Genomic DNA, 17,478 nt, shown 5'->3' with positions numbered 1-17,478 from the left:
GTTCTATAAGTCAACCAGAAATGATAGGTATAATGCAGGAAAATGTGCAAAATTCTGTAGTCCATATGATTCAAAGGGTCAAAGTGGATAACTGTAGCAGCCCTTCCTTATTATTATTATTATTTTCATAAAAGGAATTTGCGTCAATTTTTTGGGGAACTTGGTTGGAATTGTTTACAGTCTGTATTTTCCACGGGTTTATTAAACAACTTTCTGGCTGTTTTCTTCCTACTTTATAGCATAGAATATGGTGTATTTTCTTGTCCAAAATCATGGCTACCAGGAAACCGGTAGTAATCATAATTATATATTCTTTATTCCTTTGAGATTTAAGGTTGTGGGCAGTTTCATCTGCAACATGTTCGTTTTGATTCTCTACTTTGTGACACAAGTTTTAGGTTGGTATTATTTTGTTGAGGTTGGCAATTGCCCTGATTTTATAGAAGTGACTGTCCTGTTAAATGCAGTGACGTTTGCTTTTCAGAAAACAAAAATAAGCCAAAACCATTAAATACTAAGGTTTAAGTACATGAGAATTTCAGCCAAATAGAATAAAAGCGTATGTAACACTTTCTTAGTTTCATTTTTCATTAAAAAAAAAAAATTAATTGTATCAGCCTTTTCAATAGTTGCTAAATTGGGCTTGCTTTTACATGTGTATTGCTGGGTTTCTTTTTGACCTTGAGGGAAGTTCAAAATTGAAATTTGTGTCAGCTTTAGCATCATTCAGTGCTAAAAAGAAAATTTTAGTTTGAGCCAAATTAAGTGTTTTCTATTATTCAATAATTTTCAAATTATTGTTGTCTTAAAAGCACAAAGCAATATCTAAAAGGGAACAAGATATGAACATCGTTTTTTCAGAATGGAAAATTTGTTATAGAAAATGTTGAATAAGCTCTTCTGACATTTGTTGTTTGTTCCTATCCTATATTTTTGGCTGAAAGCCTTAGTAGTACTTGAGTACTTTGTGTCCTCCCAAAACAGCAGTTCATAGTGCATTTGTTCAAGGTTGGAAAGTATTTCCCAGCTTTAATTAAATCATGACGATTGGCTTGTACTGGAGTGAACAGAACTCTTAGAAGTTAGTTCTGTCTGTCTCCAAGTCATTTACAAATGACTCCTTGGGCAGGTCTTTCGGGGGCCACTTTTTATTGTGTTATACCAAGATGCCTTCTCCAAGCATGCTAGAATCACTAAGGGAAGTCTCCTCCAAACTTCAAGATCCCTTTGGGATTTGTTCAGAGTTGACTGAAAGCTTAAAATGGCATCTTGGCAATTTGTCAAGAAATGTATTTATTTGATTGGGCAGGAACCCTTTAACCCATGTGGCTGGGCTGAACTGAGTGAGTGATGCTGTCAGTTTGGATTTTGACTCTAGCAAACCATCCAGAACTGTCAGAATACCCAAAATAAGATCACAAAAACTATTGAGCATTAGGCAGCTGTAGCATGGCGTTGTGGGAGGTGGGATGATGTTGAGCTGCTGCTGCTTATCCTGGCATTTATGCTTTGGGAACTGCACATGAAGTCTAGGCAGGAACTCCCTGTAGCAGTTGCACAGTTTTTCACCTGCCCTTAACAAGTGTAGCTGAGAGAAAATTAGGTAGGTTTATCATAGTATGGCTAGCAAATGATTTCTCTAAAGAACATTTATGTTAGAAAATTGTTAAAGAATAGGTGAAGGTACTTGCAGACTAACAAAATATCTCGATTATCATAAATAAATAGCTGGAGGATGCATCATTTGCATGGAAAGATTAGTATTGATATGTAAAGGTAGGTGGATGTACCTGCAATGGCAATGTTTCCACTCATTGCCTACATATTTTTAACCCCCCAAAATTGTGTTTTATTTATACCAAAACCTCTCTGCCTCCTGGAAATGCTTGCCTAAGGTTTTGCAGTGCCATCTATGTTCTTGCAATGACTCACTATCTTCTTCTCTGTATTGTTGCAAATGGGTCAAAACAAAAATGTCATAATTGAGTATCTGCAAAATTTCTGTCTCAGTTTGGTCTTGAATTCTGTAGAGATCCATCTTTTGTTTCCAATTCAAATATGTCTGAAAACGTAGCCAAGAGAACATTAGGAAGATTTTAATAATTTTTATTAGGAAGCTGAGCCAACTATTTTGAAGTAATTGGCAAATTTTAATGCAAGCTTCACAACCTATATAGCAGCCTGTGATATTATGCAGTTTTGTTAGGACTATAAATACCTTGGGGCCAGAACTCAGCTGCTCCAATTCATGTTTTGTGCAGCTGTGTACCGAGGTATGCTTCAGCAGTAGCTTCCAAACGGCCTTTTCACTTCTCTGAACCTGGGGCTAAAAAGAGCCCCCCAACCACCATATGACCTAAATACATAGCAGATGGAACAAATCCAGGAGGACTTCTCTGCCTTCCTAGGATGAACCGTAAATCTGTATTTTTTAGTGTCATAGTCTGCCCTGCAGCAGACCTCTGTGCTCTGCAGTAAAGCGGGAGTGCAGGATTGCTGGCTACCTGGCCTTGCCTCACCCGAGGTTTCCCTCACACGCGTGTGCTCCACCGTGCTCCCGTTGTCCGGCACTGGGATCAGCTGCTTCCGGAGGCATCTTGAGGCTAATGGGGCTGCTAAGGTGAAGGGGGTTTCTAGCTGGAAACCCTCTGCTCCTAATACGGGTTGTGATTATTTACAAGTTCAGGAATACTTGATATGGAAAACAGTGGTACTGCAGCTGGGGACAGAATGGGATTTGGTCAAGTTAAGACAATATTGCTTGGCCAATTTTGCCAATTTTCACATAAACAACCCAAACATTCAAAGACAAAGGCACTGGGTCTTGCTAGCAGGATTTGGAAGAAATGGGAAAACTCAAGTGAGCAAAAGATTTAGCAAAGCACTGAGGATGGTTCGTTAACCTTCAACTTCCATCCCGGTGCTGTGGTGCTGGAATATCTCCTCGTCATGGTATAGTTCTCCCTGCCTCGTTGGTCCTGTGTGCCAGATAAAAGAAGCAAGTGCAAACATGCCCTAGGGAGCCTGGTGCAGGAAGGATCTGTAGATATCATCTGTAGTTATCTGTATCATTCTGTGACAGAGAGCCCTTATCCTTTTCCCTGAGTTTCCATCTGTCTAAAGGGGCCATGCAGAATCATTTTTGTTCTTTCTGGGTAAAAGACGGATGCTTTGTGATAGCTCTGTGTGAGAAACCAAGCCTCAAATATAGCTTTTACTCTTTGTGAAAAGCCCTTGGACTTGGGAAGCAGAAAACATTTTTTTATAAGGGAAAAATGAATGGCACTGAGATGAATGAGTTCACAACCTTGCACTTTGATCTGATGCATACCTGCAGTCTTTTACAGGGAAAGGGAAATTAGAGTGGACAGACAAGAGACAACTTCCAGACTGCAGGTCATGAATTTAGTACACTGTATTTAAGAATAAATTCTGGGTATTATTTCCCAGTTGAAAGTAGGAATATCATATAATTGATAACAATTTCAGTTTGTCGTGGCCAAAGAACTAAGAAAATACTTGGGTCATGTTAGATGGACACTAAATAAATGCCACATTATTTTTGTGCTTGTTTTTTTACCTCTTTGTTTTCAGTCTGCAAACCTTGAGAAAGTACTGTGTGGCAATGCAAACATACTTACCTTTGTGTTATGTACAGTTATCTGCCACAGTTGTTAATTAGTCTTATTTGAATAACTGTTTTCTCCCTTAATGTTTTTTCTCTTGCAGTCACTCTTTTATTTGATCCTGCAGGGTTTATTGCAGCATAATTATTTCCATGGTAACAGACTGTAATTCCATAAATGTAAGATTGAGTTCATTATATGATCAGGAAGCAGCTGAAGAACTATGAAGGCTGATTTTTTTCAGCATGCTAGGATACCATAACACTTATTGATACATTAATGCAACTGAATTTCTCCCTCTGCAAATGCTCCTTTAAGTAAAAAGGCGCACAACACACTGCTGAAATCAGATGGTGTATAAATTGAAACTGGGGGTGACTAAAATGTGGAGGACTGCTTGAGATGTTTAGATTTTTTTCCTATTGTGGTTGATTTGTTTTCAGGATTGTTTTGCAGTTGGTGATATTTTGGGGGATATATTCTTGGAGGAGGTGGGTTAATGGTCCTCTGACTATTAGCAGAGGCAGACCACAGAATTAATTATAGTGAATCTTCAGTTTATTGTGGGTTGGGATACTTTCCACAAGAATATCATCATCATCTAATTATTCTATATCAATTTTAATGGAGTTATAGAAGTTAATGTTATGAAAACTGCATCCTGCCCTTTTAATGGTCTCTGAAATGTTCACAGGAACATTTCCTAGGTTGTGCTCCTTACAAAGAAGTGAAATTGTGCGTGTGTTTATAATAAAATGAAAGATATTAAGTAAAATGCATATGCAGACTTGTCCTGGGTAAGTCCTAATAACTGAGAGTTATGTGAAACTCACAACATCCTCATTTCTGTCCTAATCAGTGTGCTGCCAGTGCATGTCCTGCAGCTAATGAAAGTCTGACTGGAACCTCTTCCATCACACAGACTATCAAAATCCAAGCTTTGACTTTAAAGATGGCATACAAATAATTCCTTTGGAAAATCAAAGATGAAATCTCATGCAAGGCACCCCGTGTTTAGACCAAAGTACACCAGATATCCAAAAACCAAAAGAAAAGGAAGTCCCCCAGAAGCTATGGTTTATCTCTGGATGACAAAGGATGATCAGCTTGTTGTCATGGTAGTGAATGCTAATACAGCCTATTTCAAATGCAGAATAAATTTCAGGAGCTTCTAGTGCAGAGCAGAAAAAGGAAAAGGAGTATTTTCTGAAGAAGGAGTCAATGGATATGTGTACGATTGCAGAGCTTCCCAGATAGTGAGGAAGGAAAGTCAACTGCTGTGGTAGAAATCTGTAGCCTCAAAGTAAGGCAATTGTGTTGGGAAGGCCAAACCTCAGAGAACAAGAATATTTATGGAAATAGCATTTTTTTGGGGAGGGTGGAAAGTAAGCCAACTCGAACTGAATGACTGAATGCCATTCCATGTTTCTGAAATCATAAATCATAAATCAGTTATCTTTTACTTTTGTCAATTAGCACTTGAAGCGGCCTCTAATATTCCCTGTGATGCAAAGGTGGCAGGGGCTATCAGCACTCACTGATGTTTTGGCTGGAGTAAGCAGGCAGACCATGGCTAAATAACAGCACAACTGGGAGGCTTGACTCCAAATCAGGCCTCTAATGGTGCTTGGAGTAGCTCCCTTACAAACACTGGAGATGGATAACAAATGGGAATTGTCTAGCTGTTAAAGCAATGATGAATGAGCCTGGAGGAAGGTGGCTGACTCCAGCAGTATTCCATATGCTGCTCTTACTGTTATTTTAAACCACTTCTGATTAGGAACATGTGTGGGGAAAAAAGTCAGCTAAAACTGTTGTAAACAGAAAGCTGTGGCTCTCCTCTGTCCTGGTCAACAGAGGACTGGCAGGCCTAGATTTTATTTTTTTTTCCATTGTATAATTTCCATTGCTAGTCACAGCAAGGAAATTTGAGCTGTTTAAAGTTGAGGCTTGACTTAGCTCTGGCACTGAATACAGGCAGGATTCCCCCTTGCCATGCACCACCAGATGATCTTTTGCTTTCTTTGGAATCGATATTAATTTTGATTGTGTGTATATCTGTATGTGCAATTTTGCGTTACTGTTACTTGAAGCTATAGGTGCACAAGAAAATTTTCACTGCGATCCTTTTGAGCTGTGAGTTTTGGGTGGTTCATTTCTTGCTTGGTGCAAGGAGAAGGATACAATTTGCAGACCTCAAAGCAGGAGTGAGAGGGTAGGATTTGGGGGAACTCCATGAAAGGCTCATAGAGGGGCTACAGGAGAAGAGAATTGAATCTGGCAGAATTAACATTGCCATCATTGCCATTGCAGAGTTCTTTTTGATAAATTACTGGTAGAACTCTACAGCTGAAGATTATTGGTCTGTAGAGATGGAAAAGATTTGGTAAATTATTCAGTACATTTTCCTGCTAAAGGAGTTTGTTTCTAGAACACATTTACTTCAGCTCCTCCATCCGGACTAATTTTGGTGTCCACTACTTCCTAATAGTAATTACTCTCAGCCTGACACAGTCTCTCCAGGAAAATAAAAGTAGTTTTGTGGTCAAGGTGCTAGACTGGGAATCAAAAGACTTGATTTTATTTCCTGATTTGGTATTAAGCTTTGCGAATAGGCTCAGAAGCCAACTTCTGAAAAGAAAAATGAGGTTCCTTGCCCCTCTTTCACCTAGATTTCAAATTTAGTCAGGACCTGTCTCTTCTTTGAGATCATTTCACTTGAGAACAAGGCTTTGACAAAATATCTGATTTTGTAGGAAAATGTAGTGCCTGACAGCTTAAAACACAAACTGTTATATTCACCACTTGCAGGTAATTATTTTGTGCTTGAAATGTGGACAACGTGAGTATATGAATAGGGAAATATTAAGAAAATTACTTTTCTGTAAACTCAGCTCAGTTCTTGCAATTGGCTTAGTTAAATGCAAGTCCAGTAAATGTTAACCTAAAATACCTGACACTGACCACTGTGACCTTGTTTTCTATAGGCTATAAGGTAGTTTTTGTGGCAGAAATTACATTTTCAGTGACATATTTTCTCCCTGAGCTTCTTATTTCTTTTCTGTCCACTCATCATTTTTAATATTATTCTTTGCTAAGAAACTGCACATTCTTTTGATCAGATTGTACAGTAAAACCTATCTCCAGTTTTATGGGAAGTCTTAATGCAAGTTTAGAGGAAGTTTTGGATGGAAGTGTTGAGGTAAAATAGAAATGGTGCTTGGATGTGGGAAAACATTTCTCTTGATTTTTCTTCATTTCTTCTTTCTAAAGAAAGAAAATTAATAAAGGCACATGTGCTCAGGTTGAATTGGTTTAAAACTGCATTGGTGGATTGATCACATATGAAGATTTAGTTCTAACTCTTTGTCTTGTTTTACTCTGAACTTCAAATTACAGACATAGTGATTCTAATGTTGCAAATTTCCAGCCAATACACCTGAACTTCTGTGAGAATTTGATCTAGTACCTAATGCTTTTCTCTTTGTGCATGTGTGTGTTTGTTGCAGGTAATGGCAAACATGTGCAGTGGCTACATGGGAAGGATGGTGAGGTCTGGGTGTGGGTTATGGGAGAAGCCCCAGGTGACAAGCCCTATGAGCAGATATCTGAGGAGCTAATAGCAGAGCGAGCCAGGCAACAAGCACAGAAGGAGGCAGAAGAACTATGGTGAGGATTTAAGAATCTGAATTCAGGGTCCACTTGGCAAATTGGGAGACATGACCTTGTAGAAAGGTGGCAGGTAATGGTGGGTAAACTGGGTAAGTATATTGTGTGAACATTTGCCTTCACTTGCTTTGCGCATTTTTCAACAAATGAAAAATCAGAAAGCCTCCTACGCACACACGCGCGCACACACACACACACACACACACATACACACACACAAAAAAAAGGCAGTAAACACTCTTTTCAGGAGTTTTACTAAACTCTTGGCCAGTTTGTAAGTAAATGAAAATGAAGTAATCTGGGTTTAAGCTGACCAAATTAGCAATACCTGTTCTGTTATGTATCTATACCCACAATGCGGGATTTTGTACATAAAATCCTTTTTGCGATTGCTTTATTTTGAATGTTGTTTGTATTCTTATCCCATCAGTTCAGAAGCTGATTATAAAAGCTGCCATGCTGGTGTTTTGAGCAGGGCCAGCTACAGATTTGGGAGAGATTCAGAAGTGTTTTGATGCTTGACATAGCTGAGAAGTAGGCTGCTTGCCTGCTGCACTACCTTTTGTAGTACAGCACTGAAAAGCGACAGTTTAAGTGACAGTTTATTATTCCTTTTCCTGTCAGATGCTGCCTACTTTTAGTGTTTACATATTTCAACAGGGATTAAACTCTTCAACCTGTGTTCTGTGTTCCTCCTGTGTCAGGGCTAATAAACAATCTACTGCCAGAATTTAGCAGACATTTTCGCTGGTGCTTGAAAGACAATAGATTCCTGGTCATGCTTTGCGAAATGGGCAGGCAGGAAATAAAAAGTATAGGGTATGATTCAGAGACGTCTAAAATGTACTTCCCTGATATTTTTAGTTAATAGTGCTATTTTAATTACTTTATTTGTTATTTATTAATTAAATAATTTGCCCCAAAATATTGGTATCTACTTTCTGACTAGTTTCATCAAACCTTTTTTGTGGTAGTGATTTGTGGTGGTTCACTCGTTAAGTACATATCTTTGTGTATGTTTCTTTGTATATTTCCATTAATTTATGTTATTAGTTACGATCAGTACTTGTGCATTGACTAAAGATTGATTCACTTTTCCAGTAAGCGTCAATTTCTACAGTTATATTTATTTTCAAATCTTTTTCTGAAGGAGGCAAAAGGAGGCAGAAATTACAAAAAAATTCCGAGATGCTATGGCTCAAGAAAAAGCCAGAATAGTGGCAGAAAAATGGAAAGTAGAAATAGAAGATCGGAAGGCAGCCAAATTGGTGGAGGAAAAAATTCAGGAGGAACTGAAGGTATGCGTATAATTGTATTTAGGTTTTCTAATAGTGTTTTTATAGATTCTAAGTTCTTGTAGCTTTGGGGCATGTTTATTAATAATCATTATTATTATTATTATTATTTTAATCCTGTAATATATGAATGATGTGAAAAAATTGTGTAATTCATTCAAAAGTGTCAGGACAATCAAACTGGTTATTCAGCTAACACATTAACAGAATTGTTCAGTCAGCTGTACTGAATGAATCATGCTAAGAGGAAAAATGTATGATTGTGAACTGTGTCTTTTTAGGTGAGTATACTTGAATATATTTGGTGTATTTTTGATAAACTGTTCACATATTTAATTTTAAAATTCTGTCACTACTTCCCCAAATATATTGGTTCTTCTCTTATTCAGCATATGAGGGAAGTCTGGTTGGCTTTGCTAGAAGTTAATTTACCTGATTTTTATCAGCTTATGAATTTTTCATGAGCTCACAGTATTGTAACATTTATGTTCTTATAGGATGTTCAAATATGTTCACTTGAAATAATATCTCTTTACCTGCTCTTGTTGAAAAGAACAATTTGAAAACAAAAGAGGAAGGGAAGGGAAGGCCTCAGCATTTTACATTTCTATATTACTTTATGAAGATAAATTATTTACTCTTTATAAGGCAAGATATAGTAGTTTTAATGTGCTTTAGAGAAGTTTTCAGAGCCTCTCGAGCCTGGTAGGCGTGCTGTGGCCCTGCGCAAGATGGGTGACTGGTTTTCCATGGAGAAGGCCCAGAGCCCAGGGTGAGGAGATCCAGCTTCCCCAGGTGCCCTCTCCCTGACTGGTGGGTTGCTGCAGTTCCTGCCTTCCTGGGCTGGAGATTAAAGCTGTGGGAACCACTGAGAAAATCCTTTGTCCTTCCATGACGGGAGCAAGCTGAGAAACCACAGTGCCAATTATTGAGGGTTTGGTGGTCAGCTAGAGTCAGCAAGTGGCTCGTCACCTTGTGTGCTGGGGGACCACAATTTGAGTGAGGGCAGGGGACAGCACAAAGCGAGGGCAGTTCCTGTAGCCTCTTCTGCCCAGAGTTGTTGATTTACCTTTGCGCAATTACTCCGAGTTCATAGGTGAGAACAGAGCCTTTGAAATTTGATGTCAGTGAGTATTGAAACTCTACCTGTCAAGTGGTTTTATTAATATATGAATAATGTGTAGACTAATTAAACTCGCCTTCCTCTGCTCTCAGGAAAGCAAAGTCCTCTTGAGCAAAGACCAGTACAGGCCTGTTCACCCATATCTCTGAGTGATTTGCAGTTGATTTGCACTCAGTGAGGTAAATTTAATGTCCACAAGTTCACTGTTGCTCTTCTGTCCCAAAAAGACTATCTTAAAAAGCAGAGTGACTAACTTAAACTTTTAATCACCAGCAATCAATGCTGTTTCAGTTAAGGAAGTCTAGTTATTCAGTTTTAGGTACTATTTGAAAGGAATAGCATCAAATTCTGTCCAAATTTTTTATTGATGAAAAGGTAAAGTAACAGAAATCTTGTTCCCACTGTTGATCTGGGACCGAGGAGGTCTCTTCTTGTGTGCGGGATAGGGTCTAGACTCCTATTGCTCTAAGTAGGGTGAGAATTTGTCTCAGTTTTTATTTTAAATTTCCAATACTAAGCTTTGGTCAACTCTTCTGTAGCCCCGTTCAGAATGTTGCCACCATTTTTACTTTACAAAAGAAGTGGAGAGAAACTTTATTCTGCGACTTCTTATAAACCAAGCATTTGAAGAGAGCATTTACAAAAACTTAAATAGATGGACTATATTTTTTATTGTCCACAAATAATATTTTTTAAAGATGATTCCTTTATTGAGTGTGCTGCAGCATTTACTATGTTGACATCCTCAAGGACATCCTCTAATTAAATGAGTTTCTGTCACTAAGTCTGCAGTTGAATCTATGGGCTCTGTTAGGAGAGATGTGGAATGATGCCACCAGCACAGATCCAAATACAGGACTGGTCCCCAAGACTAGAGTGCCACCTTTGCTACTCAGAGAAGAAGCTTATCTATTACTTGGTCTGCAAGAGACAGTGCTGTAGAATTACTTAAAAGCAACAAGTGAATCTCAAAGGCTAATACAGAGGAGTTGTTAACCTTGCTGTCTGCTGGTTTATTTAAGGCTCACATGGCTTTGCTTTTCTGCCCCCTTCTTTCCCCTGCCTTTACTCCTTTTATAATTTCTATAGTGTAATTGAAGAAGTACATGAAATATTTATAAGCTGAATGAGTGGAAAGGTACCTGGACAGAAAGATAGGAAAGTTAGACTTCTGGCATCTACCTCCAAGTATAAAAAATGTACCAAAAAAAAAAAAAAAAAGAGAGATGTAGGGTAAAAGGTGAATTGGTGAATCTACGCATGTGTGACTGCAGTCATTGAAATTTTGAAGATATGTGCCTTTCATGAATGATTCAGGGTGTGGAATGAAATGCAGATCAGCAAGACCAATTTAACAGGTTTAAAATATTTAATATGTTGATAATTATCCTTCTGTAATGACAGCCAGACTATATATAAAGCAGTCTTCAAATTGGGAAGTGAAAAGCTCAGTCTCTGCTTATGCTTCATTCTTTTGAAGCATTTCGATTCAGAAATTAAAAGTCTGTATCTATTCTGCTGATGTGTTTAATTTCTGACTGTATTATGTCACAGGTGCTCCTTTTTAAACTACTCTTATTCCTCTTGACCTATCATTGGGACTTGAAGGCTGTGTGCGCTAGATAAATGATGTCTCCCATACCAGAGCGAATGATGATCTGTTTCCTGTGCTATTGGAAAAAGTATTGTATTTGCTGGGATTGCTTAAGCAGAAATGCCTTTTATTTTTATGATGCTAGAACATGAATGTCGACTGCTCTATTTTTGCAATTTAAGGACAGCTATTCTTTTATGCATCTGTTGCAAAGGATAAATAAGAGAGCCAATTACTATCACCCATCTTTTTGCTAATTCACATAGGCTGTGGGATCATAGACATCATTTCCTGCTGTCATTAAGAGTCTTAAACAGTGTGCAGAGCTAGGGCAAATTAAAGGTGTGAGCCTCAGTCCGCCAGGGCAGGGCGGTATCCTTCAGATACAATTAGAAATAACAGACAGAATTTCTCAGTTCTCACTTGATGTGTTCGCCTTATAGCATGAAAATATTAATAGTAAAGAACTGTCTGCATGACAACTTCACGTATCTGCTAAGTTTAATTATATAAGCACAGTCGACAGTAAGGCAAGTTTCTTAAAAAACTTGTTTGAAAACTGAAGTGTATGTTAAGCAAAAACTTTATAACAATATTTATAGGAATTATTGTTCTTCATGCATCAAAAATATTTGGTGGAAGTTTTAATGCTAGTAATGCTAAGGAGAAATAATCCTTATTCCCTTGATAAGCGTGAGTGTGACAGAGCATTGCAATTTCTTTCCACTTTTTTTTGATGCAATTTTATGGCCTTTAATTTCAGCTGGGAGATGATGAGTGAGGGTGGGCTTAAAGGTGTGTATTTAAGGGGTGGAATGGTCTTGGAAGTATTTCTGTGGATTTTCACACTCATAGTTCTATTGGAAACTGTCAAATGGGTTTGTAGCAAAGCTGATCACTGAGGTCTGTCCTGCTGTGTGAGCCTTGCTAAGGACAGGCTGTCTGAGAGCCCAGGACCCTGGGATTTCCAGATTCCCGTTTTCAGAGCTGGGAGTCCTGAGACTTGAATCACGAGACGAGCTGTGTCCTCAGCTCTGATGCGCAGCGTGATGTCCACCCTGGCTTGGAGGCAATCACTGATGGATCTCAGGAGGTTCACAGTAGATATGACACAGCATCATCTCTCATGGGTACCAAAAAATGCCTGACAAAAGACCAAGATGTCTGACAGCCTGAGGTGTAAAGGGAATCCAGATGTCCTTTTCAGAGGGGTCTGGTAACAAATGTGTTGTGTAGGTTTTGCCCCAAGCAGTGGCCTCTCATCCTGTAAGACTCTGCAGAGGACCCCAAAGAGCCATGGCAGCCAGAAGCTCTATTTTCTATTGGAAAAAAATGAAGTATGCGTTTTGGCCTTTCCCTGCTGCCTTTTTAAAATCTCTGGCAAATTCAGAGCGCTGACCTATTCTCTCATCTGTATTGGACTGAAACATTAGAAGCTAACCATAGTGAAGATTAAATATTATTTAGAAATGGCTATAGCAGAGTTAGAAAACATTGTGAGACATTTACAGTAACAAGTCTGTGGTAAATGCTCAACTGCCAGAGGCTAGATAAGATCATTTAGCATGTTCGAATTCTCCAGTGGAATTAAAGCTGGAGAGGATTACTGCTGCCTACTGAACTGCCCATGTAATTTGTTACAGCAGGTTGGCATTTCTTGGCAATTTGCAACCAAGTACTGAATTGCCACCTTCCAAATTATTCCGGAAGACCTGAAAGGGTCATGGCATATGGTACGATCTCTCTTAACTGTCACACAGAAGGTGGTATTTGAGAATTACTATAGCTTTCTGCTTTTGACTTTGATGTGCAGGATTGGGTTGATATGAAGAAGCAGATATGCTAGTTGCTGCTATTTTTCTAGGAGAGTAAATATAGAACTTTCATTCAGTTCACTGAATGAACATTCAATTATTCATTTTTAAGTACAAGCTCCCCTTTTTTGCTCCTGCTTTTAATGTTGCCCAATGTATTTGTACATACATGCATGCACTAATTTGAATAAATATAATTTATTTTTTTCTTTTAAAAAGGTTAACACTATTAAAATGCTCAGTTTAGATCACAGCAGTGTGGAGTTGTAGTTATTTTTAGTTATGTCTTTGATTTAAAGTTCCTTGTTCCCTCTAACAAAACAAACTAACAAGACAATTTGCCCAGGCATTACTGCATTCCTTTAAGAACTAGAATTCTGCATGAGTTCTATTTATGCTTTCAGACACTGCTGTCTTTTTACTACAGGTGCTTCAACCACAGCTGTTTTGAAAAACAAACCTGTGACACATCTCTTGTGTAATTCAGGGAAGCTGTTGTCAGAAAGTGTATTTTTGGTTGTTTTTTTGGTTGTTTTTGCATATTAAGCTTTCCCTAGAAGTTTATGTTGAAAGAAAACACTCTGATAAATGGGGATTACCCCTATTCCTGCCTGTTTCCATCAAGGGATGGCCCTGGTTTATTTGATTTGTAAGCAGTGAAGTTGCCTTTGACTTCACTGCTTGCCTTCATTGCCTGAAGAAGACAATGTTCTCCTTGTAAGAATAAGGAATAGCTAATTTCTTTGTCCAAGCTGCTTGGAACATAGTAATTTACTAGCAACTGAAGTATCAAGTTACCAACTCTTTATGAAATATGCAAAAAGAGAATGTAAAGCTTTTATTATTATGAAAAGTCTGCAGTTTTTGAAAATAATGGTTTCAAAAAGCACTGACATTTCAAATATAATGAGTGGTCCACTCAATCTTTCTAGGACTTGAGATAATGAGAGGATGATGTTAGAAATAATCAAAGGATACCGGCATTAAAACGTGAAAAAAATGACTGAAGAAGAATGCTAGGCATTTGTTTTTCAGAAATAATAAGAGCAGCCTAATTTATTGCTCATCATGTGTGATATGGAGCTATTATTCACTACACAGGCACATCATTATTAATATCCAATATTCCAGGTCTTTTGATTTTGTTTGATTAATGAGACAGATCCTCAGCTGTTGTAAATTGGTGGAACTCAGCTGAGCTAAATGGAGAAATGTTGATTTATGCTACTTAAAAGAAATGACGGAACAGCTGAATTCTTGCATAGGGTGGAGATGAGCATTTGTTCCACTTTCTCGCTCTGGTTACTTGTAATTAGTAAATTGCTTCTTCTCCATCTTTTTGAAATATCAGTGGACAAAAGTACATAGAGTAGTGTCTGCTGGCTGATGGCTACTAAGCAAACCATCCCTAGGAAACTCAAGGCATCTGTCCTTGTTTACCCCACTCAGATTTAAACTGTTATTTCCATTTTCCTGCTAATAAAAGTTGTCATTCTTCCTTAAACATGACACTGTGAGATCCATGACGAGAAGAGCAAAACTGTCCCGATTGCTGCTGCAGCTCTGGCCCTCCTTGAATTACTACATGCCCCAAATGACGTACAGCAATGTTTTGGGGAAAGTCGTGTTCTGAAAAGAATTTAAAATGTCATCTTTTTAGTTGCAAGATAGAGGGTAATGACAAATAACCTTTGCAGAGATGGAGAGAATTAAAAAGCCCTTTATTTTCCCATAGCGGAGACCAAGTTGCTTCTGTTTCCCAGGCACGCGTCCAAACACCTGTTTTTCCTCTGGGAAAATGTGCATACGAGTTCCTCTAATGGATGCTAAATGACAAAATCATTGTTTGGAGACTTGTGATATTACATTGGACCTTTGTAATAACAACACTGCAACATTGTTGTTGCTTTCGGTATTTGTCTCCAGGCAGGTGTTCAGATAGGACAGACAACTTTCAGATGAATACTTTTCCAATGTATTACAAAATGAAGCTATTCACTTGAAGGAGAACAGCTAATAAATCAATACATTCCTTTTACTGAATTAATATGCTGTTTAGAGTAATTCAGCACTTTTCAGCCAAAGATCAGGTGGTCAAGTTATAACAAATACTCTTTCATAGCATGAGCATTCCTATAGGTAGTGCCTTCAAGCACTGAACAGGAATCTACTTGTGTAGAATTGTGTATGTGAGCTGCTTTTTGCAGGTTTATCCGTGGTATCAGGAAAGCTCAGTGCTGGAGCAGGAAATTCTGCAACCCTCTCTGTAACCAGTTATTGTGCTTCGATTTCTGTCAGTTCATAATAAAGCTATGTCTTGCATGGAAGTGCTCTGGAAATTTTGTGAATGCAAATGGCGAATGTGTGTGGTGTTCTTGTCTGCCTTGGTGCTTCATAATTTGACTTGAGGGTTTTCTTTCCATGATACAGATAATTTTTGCCTGCACAGGTGAATGCCAGCCTGGCACGGCAGAACCTCAGATACATCTGAGTGTGATGAAAAATAGTTCCTGAAAATAGTTACATGATTAGTTATTGGTATTCAAAAAGCTTGGCAAGTTTTGCCATATGTTTTGTTGTGGATCTCCAGAGCCTACAGACCTTCTGAGCCCACTCACTGAGTTTTAGAAAATACCAAATACTAGAAAACAGTTGCATTTTTAAAAATACTAAACCACCATTTAAAACCACCGTTTGCAGCACTAGATTGCAAGATAGATTGTGGATTGCTTTGGTAATGCTGTGAATCCTGCTGTCATGGAAATTACAAATATGTCTAATAAGTTACATTTATTTTCAAAATTATAAAGTATTCCTTTCCACAAAGTTCAGAGTTGCATGAATATGATACAATAAAAAGGAAACTAAATATTTCTAATTCTCCTTTTGAAAGAAAGAGCAATCACATCGGAAACCAATTTTCAGGGTTTACATCACAGCACATCTTAAGAAAAAGAAATTACTTGTGCGCTGTCTGTAGTTGATGTATTTGAGTAAATGATTCTCAGTGCAGTGGGTTGATAGGACATGTTGGTACATTTGAGCAAATTGTCTGCCAATCTAATCAGTTGTTTTTTCTCTGTGCTGAGCTAACGCTGGTCCCTCTGCAGTGAAAAATAAAAATCCCTTCTAAAAGGAGAAACATTACGACAGTGCAGAGAACTTTTGAAATGCCACCTTTGGCCTTTAACAAGCAAGGAACTATTTAAGGAAGACAAGAACATCTCCCACTAAGCTGGCAATGTCCCCTGATTTTATTCACCTGCATGTCAGTTGCTTGACCCTAGAAATGTGTTAGGATTAACATTTACAATGACTCACATCTACTATGGACTTTGGATACTTGTTAGTTTAGGTTAGATAATGAGGCTTGTCGTTTAGGATAATTTTATTTGAGGACATGACAAACGAACACAAGGATCTTGATGTATGGAAAACATTATTCTCTGGCTATGATGAAACATAGGTGACAGTTGCTAAACCAAGCAGTTCAAACGATAAAACAGTTCAAAAGGAGCTGCAGAGCTCACTAAGATGCATCTGATGTTGGAGTGAAAGCAGCATCCCCAGTGGAGGGAACACCTGGGCTGAAAAGAGGAGCGCTGCTTACAGACTGTGATGGCTAAATAGCCACTACAGCTCTGGTACCACATAGATAGAATACATTTTCCTTATAAACTCCAGGCCTTAGACACTTAGGTGTCCATTATTCCTCTAGTACCTGTGCATCTCACATTGGAAGGAATACCTTCCTCAGAAATTCCCAAAGAGATAGGGAACTTCTATTTGGGGCAGGCAAAGAACACAAAGCCAGAAGAGATGGTGACTTGTCCAAAGTCAAAGAGCTGCTCTATGAGAGGAAACAGCTGAAACAATGTCTTAACTTTTGGCTTGTTCTTCCACTTTAATCACCTCCGTTTTACTTCATTTTCTTAGAAAAGAGAGGAAGAGGAAAGACAAAAAGGCGAAGAACAAATACGGCAGCAGGAGGAAATACGAGCAAGAGAACTGTATTTGAGCCTCAAGCAAGCTCAGCAGCACGGGCAACACAATGATGATGACCAAGAGTGGGAAGAACAGTGTAAGTAAAATCACCTCCACTGTATTAGCATATTTCTAAAAGCAAATAAAAGATGACCTATAGGGTGGAAAGGGGTGTTGGCACAGATATCGTCTACACAAAACAATGAAAAGTGATACATCATTTTGCAGGAAACTACTCTTATAACTGGGAATTGCTATGAGTTTACCAATTTTACCCACTTTTCTGAGTAAGAATCTATGCTGATACTTTATAGAAATTTTTCCAAGCAGCAGTGACAGTCACTGAGTTTATTACTTTTTGTCTAACCGAAGT

At 38.3% G+C, this 17,478-nt stretch overlaps 1 protein-coding gene across 1 annotated transcript in view; it reads left to right on the top strand.

Annotated features, from left to right (window-relative positions):
- The window catches only part of SH2D4B (SH2 domain containing 4B), a 53,390-nt gene that overhangs the window by 4,254 nt on the left and 31,658 nt on the right, over window positions 1–17,478 (top strand). The window contains exons 2-4 of the mRNA XM_088526454.1: window positions 7,136–7,295; window positions 8,446–8,593; window positions 17,058–17,202. Coding sequence (XP_088382580.1) covers window positions 7,136–7,295; window positions 8,446–8,593; window positions 17,058–17,202 — 453 coding nt within the window. The remainder of the gene's footprint in view (window positions 1–7,135; window positions 7,296–8,445; window positions 8,594–17,057; window positions 17,203–17,478) is intronic.

The sequence above is a fragment of the Tinamus guttatus genome, unplaced genomic scaffold (assembly GCF_059628265.1).
Source record: "Tinamus guttatus ecotype Peru unplaced genomic scaffold, ASM5962826v1 Tinamus_guttatus_pri_ptg000246l, whole genome shotgun sequence".
Classification (NCBI taxonomy): Eukaryota; Metazoa; Chordata; class Aves; order Tinamiformes; family Tinamidae; genus Tinamus; species Tinamus guttatus.
This window is presented reverse-complemented; position numbering and strand designations above follow the sequence as displayed.